Source organism: Callorhinus ursinus, unplaced genomic scaffold, assembly GCF_003265705.2.
Source record: "Callorhinus ursinus isolate GAN/ISIS: 27379988/994484 unplaced genomic scaffold, GSC_fseal_2.0 scaffold12, whole genome shotgun sequence".
Taxonomy (NCBI): Eukaryota; Metazoa; Chordata; class Mammalia; order Carnivora; family Otariidae; genus Callorhinus; species Callorhinus ursinus.
In genome coordinates, this window is record NW_027397074.1 from 43172106 (window position 1) to 43193113 (window position 21008).

General features: G+C 38.8%; 1 protein-coding gene across 1 annotated transcript in view; it reads right to left on the reverse strand.

The window, feature by feature from the left end:
• Positions 1-2909: 2909 nt before the first annotated feature.
• Positions 2910-21008, reverse strand: part of HIBADH (3-hydroxyisobutyrate dehydrogenase) — a 104593-nt gene continuing 86494 nt past the window's right edge. The window contains exons 5-8 of the mRNA XM_025873068.2: positions 18696-18829; positions 16089-16165; positions 8446-8602; positions 2910-3858 (exon numbers count right to left, since the gene is read on the reverse strand). Coding sequence (XP_025728853.1) covers positions 3700-3858; positions 8446-8602; positions 16089-16165; positions 18696-18829 — 527 coding nt within the window. The 3' untranslated portion in view covers positions 2910-3699. The remainder of the gene's footprint in view (positions 3859-8445; positions 8603-16088; positions 16166-18695; positions 18830-21008) is intronic.

The following is a 21008-nucleotide window of genomic DNA, read 5'->3' on the forward strand; positions in this document are numbered from 1 at the left end:
GGGACATTTGGATTGCCTCCACTTTTTGGCTCTTATGATTAATGCTGTTATGAACATTTCGTGTACAAGTTTCCATGCAGACGTATATTTTCATTTCTCTTGAGTATATATCTAGGAGTGGCATTGCTGGGTCCTGTGGTAACTTTATGTTTAATCTTTCAAGGAACTGCCAAACTATTTCCTAAAGTGGCTGCACCGCTTTATATTCCTGGCAGGAACGTACGAGGGTTTTGCTTCTCTCCACATGCTTGCCAACACTTGGGATTGTCCTTCACTCCTATTTTTTTGTTTGAAGTTTCCAAGCAAGCACTGAATAGTCAGCTCCATTGTTTATGACAACTTTATAGATGAGAAAAGTAACGGTCAGAGGAGGCTGAGAGGCTGGTCAAGTCCTTTCTAGCTCTACTACCCTTCACGTAAGATGCTTACAAGTCCGACACCTGATCTGTTTGTGCTGGTTGTTTTCAGAGATCCAGCCCTGCCTGTCCACTTCCCTCTCCGCTGCAAGATATTGCTTGGCAGGTGTCCTCTCTTTCGTGCACTACTTCTTTCCCTTTACTGGATTACCCCACTTTCATCAGCATAACCCTATAGTATCTCCAATCTTAAAAATACCAATAAAATTTCCCTTGACCCCATATCCCTGCCAGTATCTACCCCATTTGTCTGTTTCCTCTAACAGTAAAACTTCTTGAGAGTTGTCCCTACTCTTTGCTTCCAATTTCTCTTCCCTTTCCCTCATGCTCAATGTCATTTCCAACACACCCCAGCACACCTGTCAGAGCCACCAATGACTATGCCAAATCCAAATCATTAATTCTCAGCTCTTAACATTCATTACTCAACTTGTCAGTAGCTTTTGATACAAATAACCATTCCTCCTTAAGACACTGTCCTCATTTGGCTGCCAGGTCACGACTCCTATTGTTTTCCCACCCACTGTCACTCCTCCTTAGTCTCAGTTGCTGGCTCAACCACTAAAACTGAGAGTAACACAGGGCATGGTCTTGGACCTTTGCTTTTCCCCACTTACGTGGCTCCTAGGCATCTCAAATACAGTTTCTTTTCTCCTAATACCCCCCACATCTTCCCCACAGTAAATGGTAACTCCTTTCCTTCACTTTGCCCACCAACCTTGGATTCTTCTTTGGACTTCTCCCCTTCTCTCTCATCCTATCCATCAGTTCGTGGATCTTTTATATTCAAATCTGACCATTGCTTGCCTCCTCCATCATTAACGTTGTGGCCCCAGCCCCAACTGCTTCTCATCCGGATTATTACAATTCCCTCCTACCTGGTCTCCTTGCTTCCACCCTTGCCCGCCCCCCGCCCCTCTCTACACAGCACCCAGAGCAATCCTTTAAAGAGTAGGTCAGACCACATCAGTCCTCCAAATGAAATGCTCAGTGGGGTTGGCATTAAAGGATGTTTGCAAAATGGCCACCCTAATGCCTTTCTTTGTGTCCATACTCTTATGTCGTCCACTCCTATGTGGACGCTGGGCTTTGGCTATGTGACTTGCCTCGGCCAATGGGACAGTCTAGCCATGAAACAAGCAGAACCCTGCAAAATGTCGGTTCACTGGGGCTTGTCCTATGTTGCTGTTGACAGCCTTTCAGCCACCATGTGAAGAAATTCAGATTAACCTCCTGGACCATGTGGAGAGAAGCCCCAACCATTCTAGCTGTCCCAGCTGAGTGAGGCCAAACTAGACCCTCCAGCTCCAGAGGAGTGGGCCCGCTGTAGAAGAATATAGCCAACCTAGAGAATCTTGAAAAATAATAGACATCTGTTATTTGAAGCCACTAAGTTTTGGGGTGGCAATGTAGCAGTTAGCTTTTGCTTTGGCTAACTGATACGATGTTGATTTTGCTCAGAATAAAAGCCAAGGGGTGCCTGGGTGGCTTGGCTGGTTGAGTGTCCGACTCCTGGTTTCGGCTCAGGTCGTGATCTCAGGGTCTTGAGATAGAGCCCTGAATCAGGCTCTGTGCTGAGCACAAAGTCTGCTAAAATTTCTCCCTCTCCCTCTGCCCCTCCCCACATCACTCTCTGTGTGTGTCTCTCTCAAAAAAAATAAGTAAATAAAAATAAAAATAAAAAAAATAAAAAAGAATAAAAGCCAATATCCTAACATAGCCTACAAGGCCCTACAAGTTCTGGCTCTCATCTCATGACTTCACTTAGAGCCTCCTTGTTATTCCTCATATCTAACATTATCCTATACCTCTGTGCCTTTATACTTTCTGTTCCCTGTTCCTAGAATATTCTTTCCTCAGATACCTGCATGGCTTGTTCCCTCACTTCCATGTTATCTCTGTTCAAATGCCATCTTACCACCCTAACAAAACACACTGGGCACTTCCCATCCATCCCCCTTTTCCTGCCTTCTTTCCTTATTATTACCTGACATATTCATTAAACATTTATTTCTTGTCTGTCACATCCCCTCACACACACATGAGACACCAGAACTTAGGGTCTACAAGGCAAGATTTTGTTCTGTTCATCAACATAGCCCCAGCACTTATAATAGTGCCTGGAATTTTTTATGACCATGAAAATGGTAGTACTTCTGCCAAATTTGGTGTCTAGGTCTATCAACAAAAATTCCTAGGGGCTGTGGTAGGGAAAGTGGCAACTGCACTCAACACTGGGGGACATTCCATTTAATGCAGGCTGAATTCCCATGCACCCACAATCTAGAAAACATTCAAATGAATGCCCATTAAGGATTCAAACAGAGCCCAGCAGGATGCTGGCTTGGCACTGCCCAGTTGAAGCTCTGTTCCTTTTGACCTCCCCTCCCTTCCTTTTCTTCCTACCCTTTCCCCATCAGTCTGTAACACTAGTTTGTCAGATCATTTAGTTGCTCAACAAATGGCTGGGAAAACACAAAAACTCCAAGAAAGTATTATCAGCATAGAAATTTATTTGAATTCAAAATAATACAGTTATATTTAGAATAATGTAATAATTATCTAAAGCAAATATCATTGGCTCTGAAACAGCTCTAAAGATGTCATTCTTTTGAAGTCAAAAAATATGTAGTAAGAATGTACAAGGAAGCAAAAATATAAAAAACAAGTTTGCTGAGTATTGGGAACTGTAACAAGGACACACTAAGGTAATGTAACAGAGTCCAAATTATAAAACATGCAGCAAGGAGTTCTCTAGCTTTATCAACTCCCTGGAAAATCAGTGACCTCAATACTGCAAGAATACCACCACTTGGTTAACAGGACAAACTTCCCGAGGGACACAGGTAGTCATTCACTATACTTCCCCTTTTTCTACCTCCTTTCCCCACATCAATTTCTTTTCTTTTCTTTCAGCGTGGTTCCATCCTGTTTGAAAAATATTTGGTTTTATCTGTGAAGTGGAGTAAATAATATCCTGACTGAAGTATGCAACGATGTAGCTGAAGATGCTCAGGGATCAAACTTTTGAAAAAGGTTAATCAGCTAGTTAGCAGAGACCATCAGTGGCTTTCAGGAAAATAAATTCAGATAACACGTTTGCTAAATAGATAAAAAGAATAAGCAGTTAAAAATGGGTCAACAATCCTAGGGTTCACTGGAACCTAGATAATCAAAAGCAGACAGCTGACCTTTGATTAAACCCATTTACTTGTGGAGTGAGCTATAAGGAGGCTCCAAGATAGAGTTTGGTGTCCAACAGTGTCCATGGCCAAGGGTAAACTCAGAAGCTCTCCTCCTCTCGAAGAAACTGGAAGACGGATGAGAAGTCTTTCTTTGAGTAACCCTTTGCACACATCATCCTGTAGATTTGATGGGCTTGACTGCCCAGAAGGATTGGGCTCTTTGTGCTGGTGGCAGAGTCTTGTGCTAAACCCAGATCCTAAATCAAACAAGGGCAGGAGGAAACACATTGAGACTGGTAGTTAAGGCTCTTTGGAACTGTGGCTCCTAAAGCTTTGGTTTCAAAGAAGAAGAAACGAGGTCTGAAAAAATAAGATACTTACGAATACTGTGGTAAGTTATATATATTTTTATAAGTACTTTCATATAGCTGCAAAACTGCTCCAGACCGAAACCTTAATTTCTGAGTATCCTCTCCACTCCTCCACCAGACCCGTTTGTTTTGTTTTGATTTTGGACAGGGGTTACTACACAGATGAGATCACAGAGGGAAATGCTTTTTCAAATCTGCAGAAGCCTGGAAGCCTAAGACAAACCCCATTATGACTGAATATCCATTCAATATCTTATGCAACAAATATTTAGCAACTGCTGTGTGCTGGGCACTGTTCCAAGGGCTAGCGATACAGGCATGGTAAGACCCAGTCACTGTTCTCATCAAGCTTGGGGAAGATGGACAACAGAACAAATACTAAAACTTTAGACAAGGACAAGCACTATGAAGAAAAATAAAGCGGGGCAAGGGGTTGGGAAGTGGCGGAACAGCAAGGGTTGGGTGGAAGGAAGGGAGTCCTAGTAGATGAAATGGTTAGGGAAGATCTCTCTGAGGTGGAGACACCTGATCTACAAATTGAATGTTAGGGAGTAGTGAGTTCTTTGGAGAGTAGGGGGAAGAGAGTTTCAGGTAGATGGAACAGCAAGGTAAAGTCCATGTGGGGGGACATGGCTTGGGTATTCAAGAAATAGCAAGCAGGCCAATGAGGCTGAATGTGAGCCAGGGAGCTGGAGAGGGAAATGAGTCCAGGATGGACACAGGTAAAACACAGCATCTTTAATGCATTTGGTAAGGAGTTTGGATTTTAAGTGCAATGGGACATCTGCCTTCGTGACAGTTAACATCTCAGCAAGTTAATGCTTCATTCTGAGGGTTTCAGAAAACTTATGGCTGTTTAAAAGTAGATAAAAGTGGGGTGCCTGGGTGGCTCAGTCCTGTTGAGCAGCTGCCTTCAGCTCAGGTCATGATCCCAGGGTCCTGGGGTAGAGCCCCGCTTCGGGCTCCCTGCTCAGCAGGAAGCCTGCTTCTCCCTCTGCCTGCCACTTCCCCTGCTTGTGCTCTCTCTCTCTGTGTCAAATAAATAAATAAAATACTTTAAAAATTAAAAAAAAAAGTAGACAAAAGTTAACATTATAAATCTTTTATAGTTAACCGATAGCTAATGAATATCCACTACCATAAAAATGGAATCTTGTCCAAACCTGAACTATCTGAGGTTGATGGAAGACAATGAAGTCTTGGATAACTGGAATAATATTTCATTTTTTTTGTGATTTTATAAGAGCTGCAAACTAGTGTCAAAACCAACTAGATCTTCTTACCATTACCATCCTCACTTCTCCCACCAATGGAAAAGTCAGCAAACAATGAAAGGGTAAAAGAAGCAGCAAGATGAGAAATATTTTTACTTTCTGAGGAAGTCTTTGATAATGGAGCATTTATTGATACGCTCCACTCAAAGGAAAAAATTATTCAAAGAAAAAATAAGTCTCTTGAATATGTATGATGGTATACGTGCAAACAGGACTTTGTGCTTATTTGTATAATTTTCACAGGTAGACAACAGATTTGAAAAAACTGCTTAATCTTAAAGTCTTCTATAGCTTCCTCAAACTAAAAAGGGAGTTTAATTGTTACCCACACAGTTAACAAACATACAGCTGCACTACTGCTTATACCCAGACAAACCTCTCTTGTTGACATTGTTTTGCAGCATATCTGTAAGATGAGTTAATTTTCAAAGGACGTAGAGAAAATCTACATAGACTGCATTCAACTTTTAACCTAGTTAACTGGAACAGAAGAACTCGGAGTTAAACTTAACACACCAAAGAGAACACAATACTATCGAGAAGAAAAGTCTAGAGTTTTTCAACGGGCAAGTACATAACCCAGATAAAACCTAACAAAACCAAAAACATGGACAGTAAAATAGCTTTGGTGCCTGTTACCTGAAAGGATGCACATTCTAAAAAGAGAAAAGTGATTAGTCTCTCAAAGTCTGAGAGGCTTGTTTATCTTGAAATGTTAGAAAAAGAAGGCATCCTTTGAAGCTTATGATATGTAATTTAAAATAAACAGATCTTCCACTTCACTAGTCAAATAAAATATTTATGAATTCATGAGCTAAGTAGGTAGTTCAGGAAAAAATATAAAACAATAATAAAGTTTCAACAAGTTAATGGAGGACCAAGTTGTTATGTTTTACAGGGAAATAGGTATACTGGGGGAGGACCAAGAGTCGTGATTTTCCATATGTTGTTCTCTCGTGGCCATCACAGACCAACATCTAGGTTGGAGAGCGCAGAAGAATGATCTAGTTTTCATATTGACTATGTTCTGATTATATACACATAACACGACAGAATTTTATGATGCTGAGACCTAGAAATAAATGTAAAAGCCTCTACTTCAACGACACACTACCATCATATCCCCTCCCACAATACATTTAATGGCAGTTGAGCAAAACATCTCTTAGGAAGTAAAGCCTTGATCTGCCCAAGCAGGTATGACTGCTTTAATCAATGTAGCATTGATAGGGATTTCTTTAACCTCCATCGATTTCTCTATACGAATCTAATTAGCTATGGTGTGTTTTTGTTAACAGCAATCCAAAATGATGAAAGATTTTTTTTAAGTTCCTGTCTAAGTACTCTCATTCCAAGCAAAATTAATAAATCTTCCTCTTTATAAGGGAAATCACAACTGCATTTCAGAGAGGAAATGAGATTAAAGGAGACCAGTAACTTCCATGTGTTACTCCCGCACTGTCTCATGCTGTTAGTTGAAAATGCAATCATTTATTATCAAGAAAATCGTTTTAAAGGGAAGACCTTAACCGTGGCAGATTCTTCCTGGGCAGAGCCACTGCAGCAGACAGCAAAAGCCAGGCCAACCACACCGGAGAGGACAGCGAGAGCGGAGCCCCCAGACAAAGCCAGCACGGCAGAGGACCAGGAGGCCAGACAAATTCATCTGACCCTTTTGACGAGAAGCCTCCTACCTCTTACTACACTCTACTTGTTAGCTGCTTCCTCTGCTCTGACCATCAGCAGTATTACAGGAACTGAGTAAGCCAGCGGCTCACAACTCACTTCATATGGAGACAGAACGGAAACTGAGCATAAATGTGATTCTTCCATCCTTCCATGTGCTCTAATAAATCACCCGCAGCTTCAATGAAAACAATACACTTAGGGAGCTACTTCCTGTTTCTAACAACAACCACACAGCACAATTACAAAAGCCTGTGTGGAGGACATGCAAATCTAAATACAGGATACAGACTGGCATAAAAATAAGTATTTTCTTAAATGAAACATGAGGAGAAACAAACTGTAAAATAAGAAATAGTTCAAACACTGCTTTATCCAATAAATATTTAAAGCGTGCTGATGATACGCCAGGAAGTGTGCCAGAAGCTGGGATGGAGGGGGCACGGGCAAATGGGGTGCAGGCAAGGGAACAGCCAGCCTGGAGGTTTGCAGGTGAGAGACAACAAGGGGCAGAGTTCAGTATGACTGAAGCAAAGAGAGGGGCTGCGAGGGCAGAAACGAGCTGGTAGGACAAGCAAAGGCTAAATCATCGAGGGCTTTGTAAGACAACTCGTAGAGACAGACTTTCATCTACAAATGATTGGAAACCATGAGACAGACTTAGTAGGCGAAAAGGCACACTCGGGTTTTTACATCTCAGGGAGCCCACTCGTTCCCATGATGTAGAAAATGAATCGAAGAGGACTATGAAAGGCAAGGAGACCAGTAAAGGGCTGACATGGTATAATCTAAAGGAGGCTCAGCCAAGGTACTGGTTGGGGCAGAGGAGGGGACTGTATGAATTCAAGGCATATTAAGAAACAGAATGGGCAGAATGCCATGGAGAGTAAAGGAAAATAAGCTGAATACAGTGTCCGGGTATAGGCTTTATTACTTTTGTAATGGGGGGGAGCGGAGTCAATTATGGGGGCAGGGTGGGGTGGGAAATAGCTCTACACAGAAATCCGGAAGTCTATCCCCCTAAAAAGTATTTTCTAAAGTTGAGATCACAAAGAGAAGGAGGTCAACAATTTGCTTTTCAAATGACTTTACACATCAATACATGTTCTTAAAGCAGGAAGATGTATTTAGAAATCTAGTATCATGAGAAAGATCCTCTCTTCTTTTGTGATGGGTGTATCCAATGTCAACGTATTATCAGAAAATTCTTACTGCTTCCATTCTAAGGATTTGGTAAATTAATGAAAATTTCTGATGAAGAACAAATTTTGCCATCTCATATAACAAACAAACCCCAAAACCCACAAAATAAAACTCCCAGCCTATTCTTCTCATCTGAAATGAACAAGATAAGGGTTTTTATCGAAGCTAAGTTTTAACTGATTTCTAGTGAGTGAGTGAATTTTAGTAATCCTGCCTTCTAGGATAGGTATATGCTTTGTTAAAAGGGGGTGAGGGATTAGACCACTAAGCACTTTTTCCCTCTCTTGGGTCGTCTCTGCATTTACCGTACCTTAGCCATGAGTGTTGCTCCGAATCCACCCTGATAGTTATTAGCTGACGGAACGCCATCCATCACCCCAGGTACGGGATTGTAACTGTCACTTGACCAACACCGTCCTGAGCTCATATTTAGGATTTTAGCCAATAGTTTGGGGTCAAGCCCTAACCTGTCAAAGGTCAAAGAAAAGAAGTGTTAAATGTCAAAATGTACAAGTCATGCATGACCTACTTACGTATGAGGATGCTCCATCTTCTTTCTCCATTTATTATATGTCTTCAAAAATCAAAGCAGATTGATGAAAGCAAAGAACCCAATCTTAAATTATAGGGTATTAAAAGCTAGTGATTAAACATTTCAGATCCAGAAAGTTCTGCACTGAGAGAAAACCTTTTGCACTATCCTACTTTTAACAAACACCACACAACTGCCGAAGTCTTGTGGGTTTATCACACACATGGGTTTTCTAGTCTTTTGGATATTATTGCATTTATGTGTCACATAAGAACCTTAAACCAATATGATAATCTAAATTCTACCTTCTTCACTCACAAAATGATATATTTCAGAAAGAAAGATAAACTATGCATCATGGGAGTCCGTGTGGATGCATTTATATGTATGTTTATTCTTTTAGCTTTCATGAGAATGAATGCAAGAGATGAGCCATGAGCAGTAAAACAAGCTTAAGAGAAGTTATCATTATAAAAGAAGACATTTCTTGCTGCAAACTTTTCTTTATTTATTAAATCTTCATTAGACGATCTTGCTTATGAAGCAAGTCTGCACAGAGCTGTGACATATGCTATCTATTCAGAGACATGCATTATAGTTCTGGGTCAACTGCTGATAAGGTTACTGATCCTGATAAAACAAAGCTTGCCCAAGCGGAAACATCATTTGTTCTATCACTGAGCTGATGGCATCAACGGCTGTTCAATGTGGACCCAGAAAAAAAAGAGAATCAAAATGCTATAATAATTTGATTCTGAGTATCTTAATGCAGTTTGGGAAGCAGAGTTTTGCTAAGTATCACTGAATCAAGTTTCAAATAAAACTTTCTACCCAGCAATTTATTGGTTTCTTTCATACAAAGAGCCATTATAAAACAATTGTCATAAAAGCTTTCTGCTTTTTCTTAGAACCAATCTCTTCCAGAATTAAAAGAAAAAAAAGAGACTGAAAAGAGACACAAGAAAATGTGAAACAGATTGTGCATTTTGGCATGCCTAAGTTGTTTACTTCCTGCGTTTGAAACCTATGTCTGTTTATTTCCCAATGTGAGTATCACGAGCAGTACAACAATCCTCCAATGCTACAGCAGGGGGTTGGGGCTAACAGTCAGGATAAGTATGCATTTACCACATAATACAACTGTTATATAATCAGGCTTTCAAGAAGTAGCCGTGGTTCAAGGAATATATATGGCATGCCACATATGTGAATTCATATGGTGGCCCATGTTATTACAGGGGTTTTCTTAAGGATTATAACAGAGAAGATTCACTCTAAATCAGCTGCCATACATTCCATTCAATGGTAGATTGCCAGAAAGAAAGTCAACAGTTCATTCATTCCTTTATAAAAATCCAAGTTTGTTATTGGTGTAGTTTGCTATTGCTGCCTTCTTTCCCCTTTTAAATAAAGTGAGGCTATCAGTATGCTGTTATAGCAGATGACTTGGGAAAAGATAAAGCCAATGTGCTTAGGGAATAATCTGAAAAGTAAAATCCCAAAGATATTAACAATCAATTAATCTGCTGTAACTGCAAATACATTCTCTAAGCACAACTGTTCAAGAATATCTATGTCTAATGTGTTCCATGAGTAGGGAACATTTTTAAGACCCCAAAACATGGTTCTTCCCTTCCACTTGAAATATAATTTAGGCGCTTCTGAATTTAGGTTTTCTTTTAAAATGGCTCATCACATTTAAAGCAGCAGAGATACTCCTCTCTTCATAATCTACCTGGTTATACTCAACAGAACCTCACAACAGTCTTTACTGTTCAAGCAATTCATGCTCTGTCTCTAGGACTCACCAAAATGGTGAACAAAGCTTATTATCCTTTGTAAAACCCTACATTTCATTTTTCTTGAGTGTTCAAGGAAAAATACTGGCACTGATTTATGGAACCCTGTTTGGTGAACATATTACTATTTAGAAGCATCCCGAGGGGCACGCAAAAAAGCCAGGCGGCAGTTGCTACGTGCTCACTTGCAAATCTGATGCTTCCCCACTGTGCTGACTCCCCTTTAGGAGACGGCTACTCCCTCTCCGCTTTTCCTCCCCCGACTCCCCACCCTACAGCAAAGTGTATCATTAAAAAGAGCAAGTTAGAAGTGTTTTGCATTTCATCTTTCTGAGAATTCTTTCACTGGCACATATATAACTGACAGTTAAAATTAGACATAATATTAAAATCAGTTACTGAAGTCCTCTGTCTTCCACTGTGCCTAAGGCTTGTAATGGTCTGAAACCAGCTAGAATACACAGTAATTGTCATTCAGAGAGTCTATCCTAGAACGTCATGCTTCACTGGAGAAGACTGAGTTTCCATTTGAAATCAACAAATTAATCCAAGACAGGTATCTGAAAGGGCAAGTTTAATAGGAAGCAGCTACTGGGCTCTCAACCATGATAAAATGTTATTGCTGTTTCCCTGTAAATTGGCTGGGAACATATGATACTTTCTGCATAAGAGCCCCATTGCTGTTCAGGAGATATACAGCTCAAGCCATCAAAAGGATGACAGTCTGTCAGTCCCCATAATAACTTGCCACTGGATGTGGTTCGAGAGTATGCGCGTGCATGCATGTGGCTTTACAATTGCTGGAATGTTCTCTGATATAAACAGAGAATGAATTCATTGCTCTGACCGCATATATAATGCAACTCAAATAAACATCACTGTGTCAAATCTACTCACCTTTAAATCATAAGAATTCTAAATGAACTTTTGAGAGAAGTAAAAATGATGCATACACCGTAAAAAAAAAAATTAAAGAGAATCCAGATGTTTGCCTTCACTGTAACCAAGGCTTTTAAAAGGACCAAAAAAGTTTGTTCACCTTATATTCTCTAGAAGTATCTATACTGTCTGGTTTTATGTAAGAACAAAGCAAATTATGTCACTGAACTGATATGTTTGTATCACAGAAACAGATCTGGAAATGAAACACTTAAGACTATGTCAGTTTTAATCAATCATTCACTTACTCATCATTGTTTACACAGATCTGCCATGTGCAGGTGCTGTGCCTGGAGCCAAGGAGACACAGTAAAGAAGCCAAGAGGCTGTGCCCACCTTCTAGGGATGGGCCAGTTAAGACACATACACACAGGTAACTTTTACCTGAGGCAGGGGAAGTGCCTCCCTTCCCTCTCTCTCCCCCTTTCATTCATGGGACAAATCTTTCTTGAGTACCTACTATGTACTAGGTATGTTCTTAAGATACAACAATGAACAGATAAAGCCAACCCCTTCCATGGAGCATGCCTTCTAGTTGGGGAGACAGGCAATAAACAAGCACATGAATAGACATGCCAACTGGTGGGGAGTGCTCTGAAGAAACTGCTTTAAAGGTACAACTCAATTCAAACACTAACCACCACCACCACCATCAATCACATCGATAACTACCATGTTGAGCACTTATAATGTGCCAGGAACTGTTTTAAAAGATTTACATGGATTAATTCATTTAATCTTAGCAACAACCCTGTAGATAGATGCTATTATTTCTCTCATTTTATAGATGAGAACAGTTTAAGTCTGTGGCAGAGCTGGGATGCAGGCATTGACAGACACCCAAAATCCCACCATCCTGAGTCTCACTGGGTCAGGTGGGTAGTGAACTTACAGTCAATAAGCCAATACGATGGTGTTTTATCAGTTTATTAAGAAATTTGGTCAGGGCGCCTTGGTGGCTCAGTCATCAAGCGTCTGCCTTCGGCTCATGTCATGATCTCAGGGTCCTGGCTCCCTGCTCAGCCGGAAGCCTGCTTCTCCCTCTCCCACTCCCCCTGCTTGTGTTCCTGCTCTCGCTATCTTTCTCTGTCAAATAAATAAATAAAATCTTAAAAAAAAAAAAAAGAAATTTGGTCAAACTTGTATTATAGACCTTTTGCCACTTGTTATCTATTGTATATGTATTAGGGTATACAACTAAGAGGCTTCATCACCTAAATGAAAATGCAACACCGTCCCAAGGGCAGTAGCCAAGAAACTAAAATTATGCTTGTGGAAAAGTTCTCATCTTGAACAGTCTTCCAGAGGTTCAACTGTTTTAAGTTTCTTTTAAGGTGGAAGACAATATGGTTGTTGCTAGAGGGGCCTGTGCCCTGGTTGGTAATGTGAATGACCTGGTGGCCACCAATAATGAAAAAAAGAAAAACAAAAAAGTCAATTCCCAGTGGAGCAAAAATAAAAACATAATAGCCAAACTTCCATTATCAACATTGTTCCTTTGTGATGCACAGGAACAAAACTTCTCTAATGCAAGCAGGGTACCTTCAGTGCCATAAAACTATGTTCTAAGTCCCAACTAGAACCCAGTTGGAAGGTAGAAAGGTCCTGGGTGATAGACATTAAGGAGGGTATGTGCTATGGTGAGCGCTGTTTATTGTGTAAGACTGATGAATCACAGATCTGTACCTCTGAAGCAAATAATACATTATATGTTAAGAAAAAAAAAAAAGATAGCAGGAGGGGAAGAATGAAGGGGGGTAAATCGGAGGGGGAGACGAACCATGAGAGATGATGGACTCTGAAAAACAAACTGAGGGTTCTAGAGGGGAGGGGGGTGGGGGGATGGGTAAGCCTGGTGATGGGTATTAAGGAGGGCACGTTCTGCATGGAGCACTGGGTGTTATACGCAAACAATGAATCATGGAACACTACATCAAAAACTAATGATGTAATGTATGGTGATTAACATAATAATAAAAAAAGAAAAAAGATTCTCAAAATATGTTGTATACCCATATTTTTTATGCTTTACTTTTTTTTATAGCATTTTAAAATTTCACTAACATCCATAAAGAGTCACTGTAAAAGATCATAGGGTCAATAAGAGTTTTAAACTATGATTTTATTCTTCTATTTTTTTAAAAAAATGGGAAAGTGTTCTAGAAAAAATACTGACTTATGAGGATGAAATTAATCAGAAATGATCACTTCATAGGAATAGGGGACTCAATTTGTAAATGTTGACATTAATGCTCTAAAAAAATTTCACTTCAGAGTGAACAGAATATAAATGTGGCTGAGCCACTTTGATGCTGTACTACTTTGTGGGAATTTACTACTTGGGAATTTATGCTTGCTGATGCCAATTTTCTCTTTCACCTTGCAAAGCTCAATAAATCGTGGCCACTCTCTATACTCTATTAGAGAACAATCCTGTCATTTTAAACCATGTCTGTAAACCATGGAGAAAAGACAATACCAGAAGCAATCATTTTTAGGACTTTCAAACCACTGAGAATCTTTGTAAGATAAACTGATAAAATCCTAATGTTATGAAAATAAGCAATTCATTCATATAATCTGAAGCACCAGGAACTTACAAATTATTATAACAGTTAAGTAAAACTAGGGAGTTCCTAATTTGTATACATTCTTTATATGTGATATATGAAATATATACCGATATAAGTATATATAAAATATATATTATATATAGAGATATACATTATGTATGTACAGTTTTGGAAAACTTAAACATTTAAAGGTTCATCTCTCTAAATGCTGTTTGTATCATAATTTAGGATTAAGGCCAATAATAAAGGAAAATCTATTTGTTGCTTTTGCTCTTAACATTTCTATTTGGACTTTTATCACTTTTCCTCTTCTCTTTTATAACAAACTCACTCTAGTAGTCAATGTATATATTTCATTGTATACATTTTATTCAATTCATTTGATTCAAGTGACTTTCATACTATTCTTTATTAGCTGGTGTTTGCAGTTAGACTTCTATAAGCACTAACCATACAAAAATTTCATTTTAGAATAGCAAGTGATCATTTAATAAGAGTTTTACTAGGAAAATTATCTGAGGAAGACCACAGGATACATCATTATGCCTAAGGAATACCCTGATCCAGTAATGCTCAAAGTATGAAGCAGGATATAAAATAAACTGGCAAAGATAAAGAGGGAAATTCTAGTATAGTATACCCTAGGTTATCTATGTTTTTGCTTTTTTATTAGATATTCATTTATACCCAGAAGAATGAAGATAAAATTCTAAAGATTCATATGCATACTAATGCTCTAATCCTACTATCAACACCAATTAATTTTGTATGCAATTTTGGTTCCAGAAATTTACATCTTTCTCTTCCATGAAATTAGTCTAGAGGATGGACATGAAAACAAGTTACTGGTAACAAGTTTTTCATTTTATGAGTAAGTGACCCATAGCCTGAAACTGGCTATAATACAGACATACCACTCTGAACAGCTTCCTGTATACTACCAGTTTTATTAAGGCTTTGTACAGATATGCCTTACCATCTTACAGACATTCAATTTTAAAATGTAAATGGTACAGGATATTGATAAACCAATTAGCACTGATGCAAAGCAAATTCCTCTTTTATCTCAATTACAACATGACAACTTAATAGGTCAAGATAGTTTAACATCTGAGACAAGGGCAATTCAATAAACAGCGGCATCTTGATATGGTAATTAAGAGGAAATGTGAATCCATTACTGTGTTTTAAAAAATACCTCAAGCACTTTGGCTCTTTTTATTTCTTTTATCAAAAGCAGTGATATGAAACACTACTCCGATTTGTGATATATCTGGTAAGCAGCTTGGGGAAGTGTGAAGAAAACACCTGAATAAAGCACCTTGCTAATTAAGCATTTTCTAAAGTAAGAAACATATATTTATTATCATGAAATACAAAACATTCAAAAAAACTAATTAGGTGATTAATCATATGTAGCATTCCTAACCCAAAAGATTAAAGGCTAAAATTAAGACATTAACCTTAAGCATTCTAAAAGATGATGATCATCATAGGAGAAACAAAATTCCTGAATCACTTTAAGCAAAGTATGAATGCCATTTTATTTTAACGGAAAGATATATCCTTAATTTAAAGTAACAAAACCACAAACAAGTTAAAATGAAAGGATTATGCACATGAGTTGCAGCTTTATGAATGCCATCCAGTTTATCCCAAGACTAAACAATCAAGAGCCTTTTTAGTGTAGATTTTGGAGACTATATTTAAAGTAGATACATAAAACCAGTCATGTGATAGGATAACACTTGAATTCACTATACATTAAAATGCTGTTTTATACAAATTTGTCCTACACTGGCAAAGTACGTTTAAATTTTATAGTAGAAGTGTTTCTTGCATTTCAGTACAATAGAAGAGATGGAGGATAATGTAACTTTGAACATACAGCACAATACATTTTATGGCTATGGTAAAGAGTATTCATGCTCTCTAGGGTCCTATTGGTCGTCCAATAAGCAAAGTCTATTAAAGTTCAATAATGAAGTACTTTCAAAATGCTCCTGGATCAACTCATTTATCTCTCATGAACATTTTTTTTCAACATCAGAAAATCAAATAGGGAAGCTCATAAAAACTGTTAGTACATGAAAATATATATTCAACAAACCTGATTCCAAGATTCATAGCTTCAGCAGTTCCAATCATACTAATAGCTAACAGCATGTTGTTGCAGATCTTTGCAGCCTGAAAATAAATGGAGTACATATTAAATATTGTTATTTTTAAGTTGTACTTCACAGGAAGTTGTTCTTTACCCAACTCCACAGGTTTCTTTCTAAAAATCAGAGCATTTAACTGTTGATTCTCTCAAATGGGCAAAGGAACGTGGTGCCACATGCCTCCTTCTGAGCCTACCAGGCTATCTGGTAGCAGACCCTTCCACTGGGTAAGAACCCCATAGTGGTGACCAAGCTCCTCCTGGGAGCTCAGTCTATAAGGAATACCGATCTATGTGGCATGACAGCTCTTTTTTTTCCAGTCTCATTGATATTGAGTTGACATACAGCACTGTACAACTTCAGGCTGTAGAGCATAAAAATGATTTGACTTACACATATCATGCAATGGTTACCATAAGTTTAGTTAACATCTGTCATCTCATACAGATACAAAAAAATACATGTATATATATATTTTTCTCCTTATGGTGAGAACTCTTAGGATTTTCTCTCTTAACAATTTCCACATATATATCATATGGCAGTGTTAGCTCTAGGCATCACGTTGTACACAAAATCCTAGCACAATTGCTCTTTATGGAATGGGGCTTACATTCTAATTGGGGCAATGGAGTAACACAGTGAAGATAAAGACAACAAACACACAAACAAAAACAACTGAGTGGAAAATTGTATGGCTATAAGACAGAGACAGTAGGAATTCCAAGATCGCTGAAGGCAGGAGCAGAGAGGAAATGGAACCTGAAACCCATCTTTTAGAAGTCCAGCCAGGAATTTAAAATAGGCAAGAGAGAGAAAGGAGGAGAGCAGAGAAAAACGTAAATATATAAGAGGGATTAAATATATCAGATCATGGGATGTTCCTGAGAACAGTAAGAAAACAGACTCATGTACGTATGTTTTAAGGAATAGTGAGAAATTTGATAGTTAAGACTGGGGCAAGAGCTGTGAAAGCTAGGGTGGAGAGTTAAAATTTGACCTGACAGGAAACAGGCATCCATTCAAAGTTTCAGAATGGGGATGTCTATGATGATACAAACATCTTAATGGAGTTGGTTTTGGTTTCAGTGTTGGGCAGAGTGGTAAACCTGGCATCCAGGGTTTCCGAGCGGTACACAAGGTATGAGAGACTGGACCAGGTAATGTGAGGAATGGTGAAGACTGTCAACAACGAGAGACACTGAAGCAAAAATCAACAGAACTTGGAGACTGGACAAGAGAATGGAGACAACAGGTATATCTGAGATAATACCAAAGTCTTTTTTTTTTTTTTTTTTAAGATTTTATTTATTTATTTGACAGAGAGAGACACAGCAAGAGAGGGAACACAAGCAGCGGGAGAGGGAGAGGGAGAAGCAGGCTTCCCGCAGAGCAGGGAGCCCGATGCGGGGCTCGATCCCAGGGCCCTTGGATCATGACCTGAGCCGAAGGCAGATGCCCAATGACTGAGCCACCCAGCACCCCAATACCAAAGTCTTGAATAAGATAAAGAGGGTGCCAGCGACAGGACCAAGGATTAAGAAGAGAGGAGACTAGTGACAGCGAGCGTGTTGGTGGGAGGGGGACAACTACTTTGATTTCAGAGTTCAGTGTTCTTATTCACCTCTATCTGATTAGAGAATTGATACATTTCTAAATGAAAATTATCTGCTTTTCAAAAAAAAAGATTAAAGTGTGTAGGTTACTTCTTCCTGACTATATTACAAACAGAACTATAGCAAGTAATTAGATGGAGGATAACAGCAATTCAGACACCATGAGCACTTCATATGGAAGCAGTTTTGAGAATGATTTCAGTGGCCACTAGGATGATGTATTAGAATCTGAATGATGGGGGCGCCTGGGTGGCTCAGTTGGTTAAGCGACTGCCTTCGGCTCAGGTCATGATCCTGGAGTCCCGGGATCGAGTCCCGCATCGGGCTTCCTGCTCGGCGGGGAGTCTGCTTCTCCCTCTGACCCTCTTCCCTCTCGTGCTTTCTATCTCTCGTTCTCTCTCTCTCTCAAATAAATAAATAAAATCTTTAAAAAAAAAAAAAAAGAAACTAACCTATTAAAAAAAAAAAAAGAATCTGAATGATGGAACTTTCAGTATCTTTTTTAATAAGTTAATCAGCTGATGTCCACTTAATTCCAACAGGAATGATGGAAAATTTATTCCAAATTAATTTAAGAAAACCTGAACAAACAAAGGGGTACCTGGGTGGCTCAGCTGGTTAAGTATCCGACTCTTGATTTTGGCTCAGGCCATGTTCTCAGGGTTGTGGGATCAGGCCTTGAGTTGGGCTCCACACTGGGCATGGAGCCTGCTTGGGATTCTCTCTCTCCTTCTGCCTCTGCCCCTACCCTCCCCCGCCCCACCCCCCCATGCTCTCTCTCTCAAAAAAACAAACAAAATAAAAATTCTGAGCAAACAAAAAATCCATAGATTGAACAAAGTAGGGAGGAATAAGAAATAAGAATGTGGTCAGGAAAGAGAAATGAACATTAGCCAATTTTATATTATCAAGTCAGTGTCATTAATGTGAAAATGTTACCTGCCCGGTCCCAATAGCTCCACAATACACCACATTGGAACCCATGCACCCCAGCAACTCCTGGGCAGCAGCAAATTCATCTTCAACTCCTCCCACCATAAACGTGAGGTTCCCAGACCGAGCAGCTCCCACACCTGAATGGTTTGGGGGTAAAGGGATAGACAAAAGGATACATTTCTTCAAGTGTTTAAGTAGGTAGTAAAAATTAGAGAAAACCCCAAAACAAAAATATCTTGCCTCCAAACTGTATTTATGTCAGGCACATATAAGACACTCTAAATCTCTCCTGAGAATACGTGTGTGTCTGTGTGTGTATGTGTGCGTGTGTGTATTTTTAAGTAAGCTCTACACCCAACATGGTGCTTGAACTCATGACCCCAAGATCAAGAGTCATATGCTTACAGACTGAGCCAGCCAGGTGCCCCTCTCCTAGAATATTTTAAAAATTAAGTATTGTGGAGTTTAATCATAAACCAAAAGGGACATACAGATTCAAACTCTTATTCTCAATTCATCTCAAATATCTCGCACAATCACGGCATGAGAGATATGGGAATCTGAAATGTGCACTTTATTCACGTGCACCTATTATTCTAAGAAATCTATTCAGTAATAGAAAATATATGAAAAAGGTAACTTGTGCCCTGACCAGTATGAGAACAGCCTGAGGGGTCTGCTGCCTGAGTTTGGATTTGAGGGTCTCTGGCCCATTAGCTTACTCTCCACATACTATCTGCAAATGAGATCTACAAAGAGGGACCTGGCTCTTTCTCCCCAGACAAGTAGGCATTTTCAGATGGCCAGAGTCCGTTTTAAGGTAAAGAAAACAGTTGCTTATTTAGACTGATTATTCTGATGTGCACTTTCCAATATTATTTGATTTTTCTTTTCCCTCTTGCTATATACTTTTTGGGCAATTCATTCCTAGTGATATGAGCAGGAGGAAGAAATAAGCTTTGGTTTGGCTACTCCTTCATAGCTCTAAACAAAGGTCTGATGCATATTCATTGATTGAAATGATTGGTTAGCACACAAAACATGTCTTAGACTTGTCTTAAAAAAGGAGGGGAAGCTTCATTCATCTAAATTTTTATTAACTATAAACAAAACCAAGAGTATTTTTATTCTTTTTAATATTAGAGAAATTTTAATTCATAACTTTCAAGTTAGGTTTTGTTGATCAAAACCAGGGAAGTATGTGGAAGAGCTATATTAGTACAGTTTTTGCCTTTACACTTTATTTTATAGTATAGCTAGGAATAAAGAAATCGTAATTGTCTGTGCTATGTATCAAACCTGGCCGTTAGAACAGACAACTGCAAGTAATGGCCTACTTTTTAATTTAATTTATTCAATGAAATACATAGTTTATATATATAAAAAGCCCAAGTGAAGAGATCCCTATTTCACTGAAATTGTGAATATTTTGCTATTGCCAAGTCAAGTAGCCTTTTCCATTTTACAGTTCATGCTATTTTAACTAATTATTAAAAGCAAAAGAGGTCAGCATTATTTTAGCCAAATAATTGTGGAAGAGGGAATGCCCATGTGTTACGAAAACCTGAGATGCTCACATATATGGTTAAATTACATTATTTCACAATATTTTCAGACACACTTTGGAAATGATTATGTACAAAAACCCAATTATAACAAATGCTTTTAATTAGCCATTCTGTGTCCTTTGAACATTCTGAGAATGTTGAAGTTTAAGTGTCTGTCACTTTGTTAGTTTCTAATTTACTTCACTAAGATGGTAGATCATTATTACTGTTTTACAATTATTTTGCTCAATTTCTATAGCCATTTTTATTCAAACCACATAACCATCCTTACTCCTAATCCTGTTGATCTGACCTAGGAAAATTAAGTAGACGATTTAAGTCAAAGCTTACAAACAAATCCGGCACTATCCATCATAGGTCAATAGCTTTGTATCTAGATTACAGATTGCTAAACAGCTTCACAGAGTCATTTATTAAAGGAAAATTAATGCTGACAATGGTTCTCAGCTGGTTAATCTCTTGACAGGTGTACTTTCTCACTTGTTCAAACACATATTTCAAAAAGAAGAAGTAAGTTACTTAAGCAAGAAAGACCACAAAAGAAATAATAACTCATCTTTTAATTCAGAAGTCTGTGGTATTTCCTTTTTTTTTTTTTTAAAGATTTTATTTATTTGAGAGAGAGAGAATGAGAGAAAGCACAAGAGGGAAGAGGGTCAGAGGGAGAAGCAGACTCCCCGCCGAGCAGGAAGCCTGATGTGGGACTCGATCCCGGGACTCCAGGATCATGACCTGAGCCGAAGGCAGT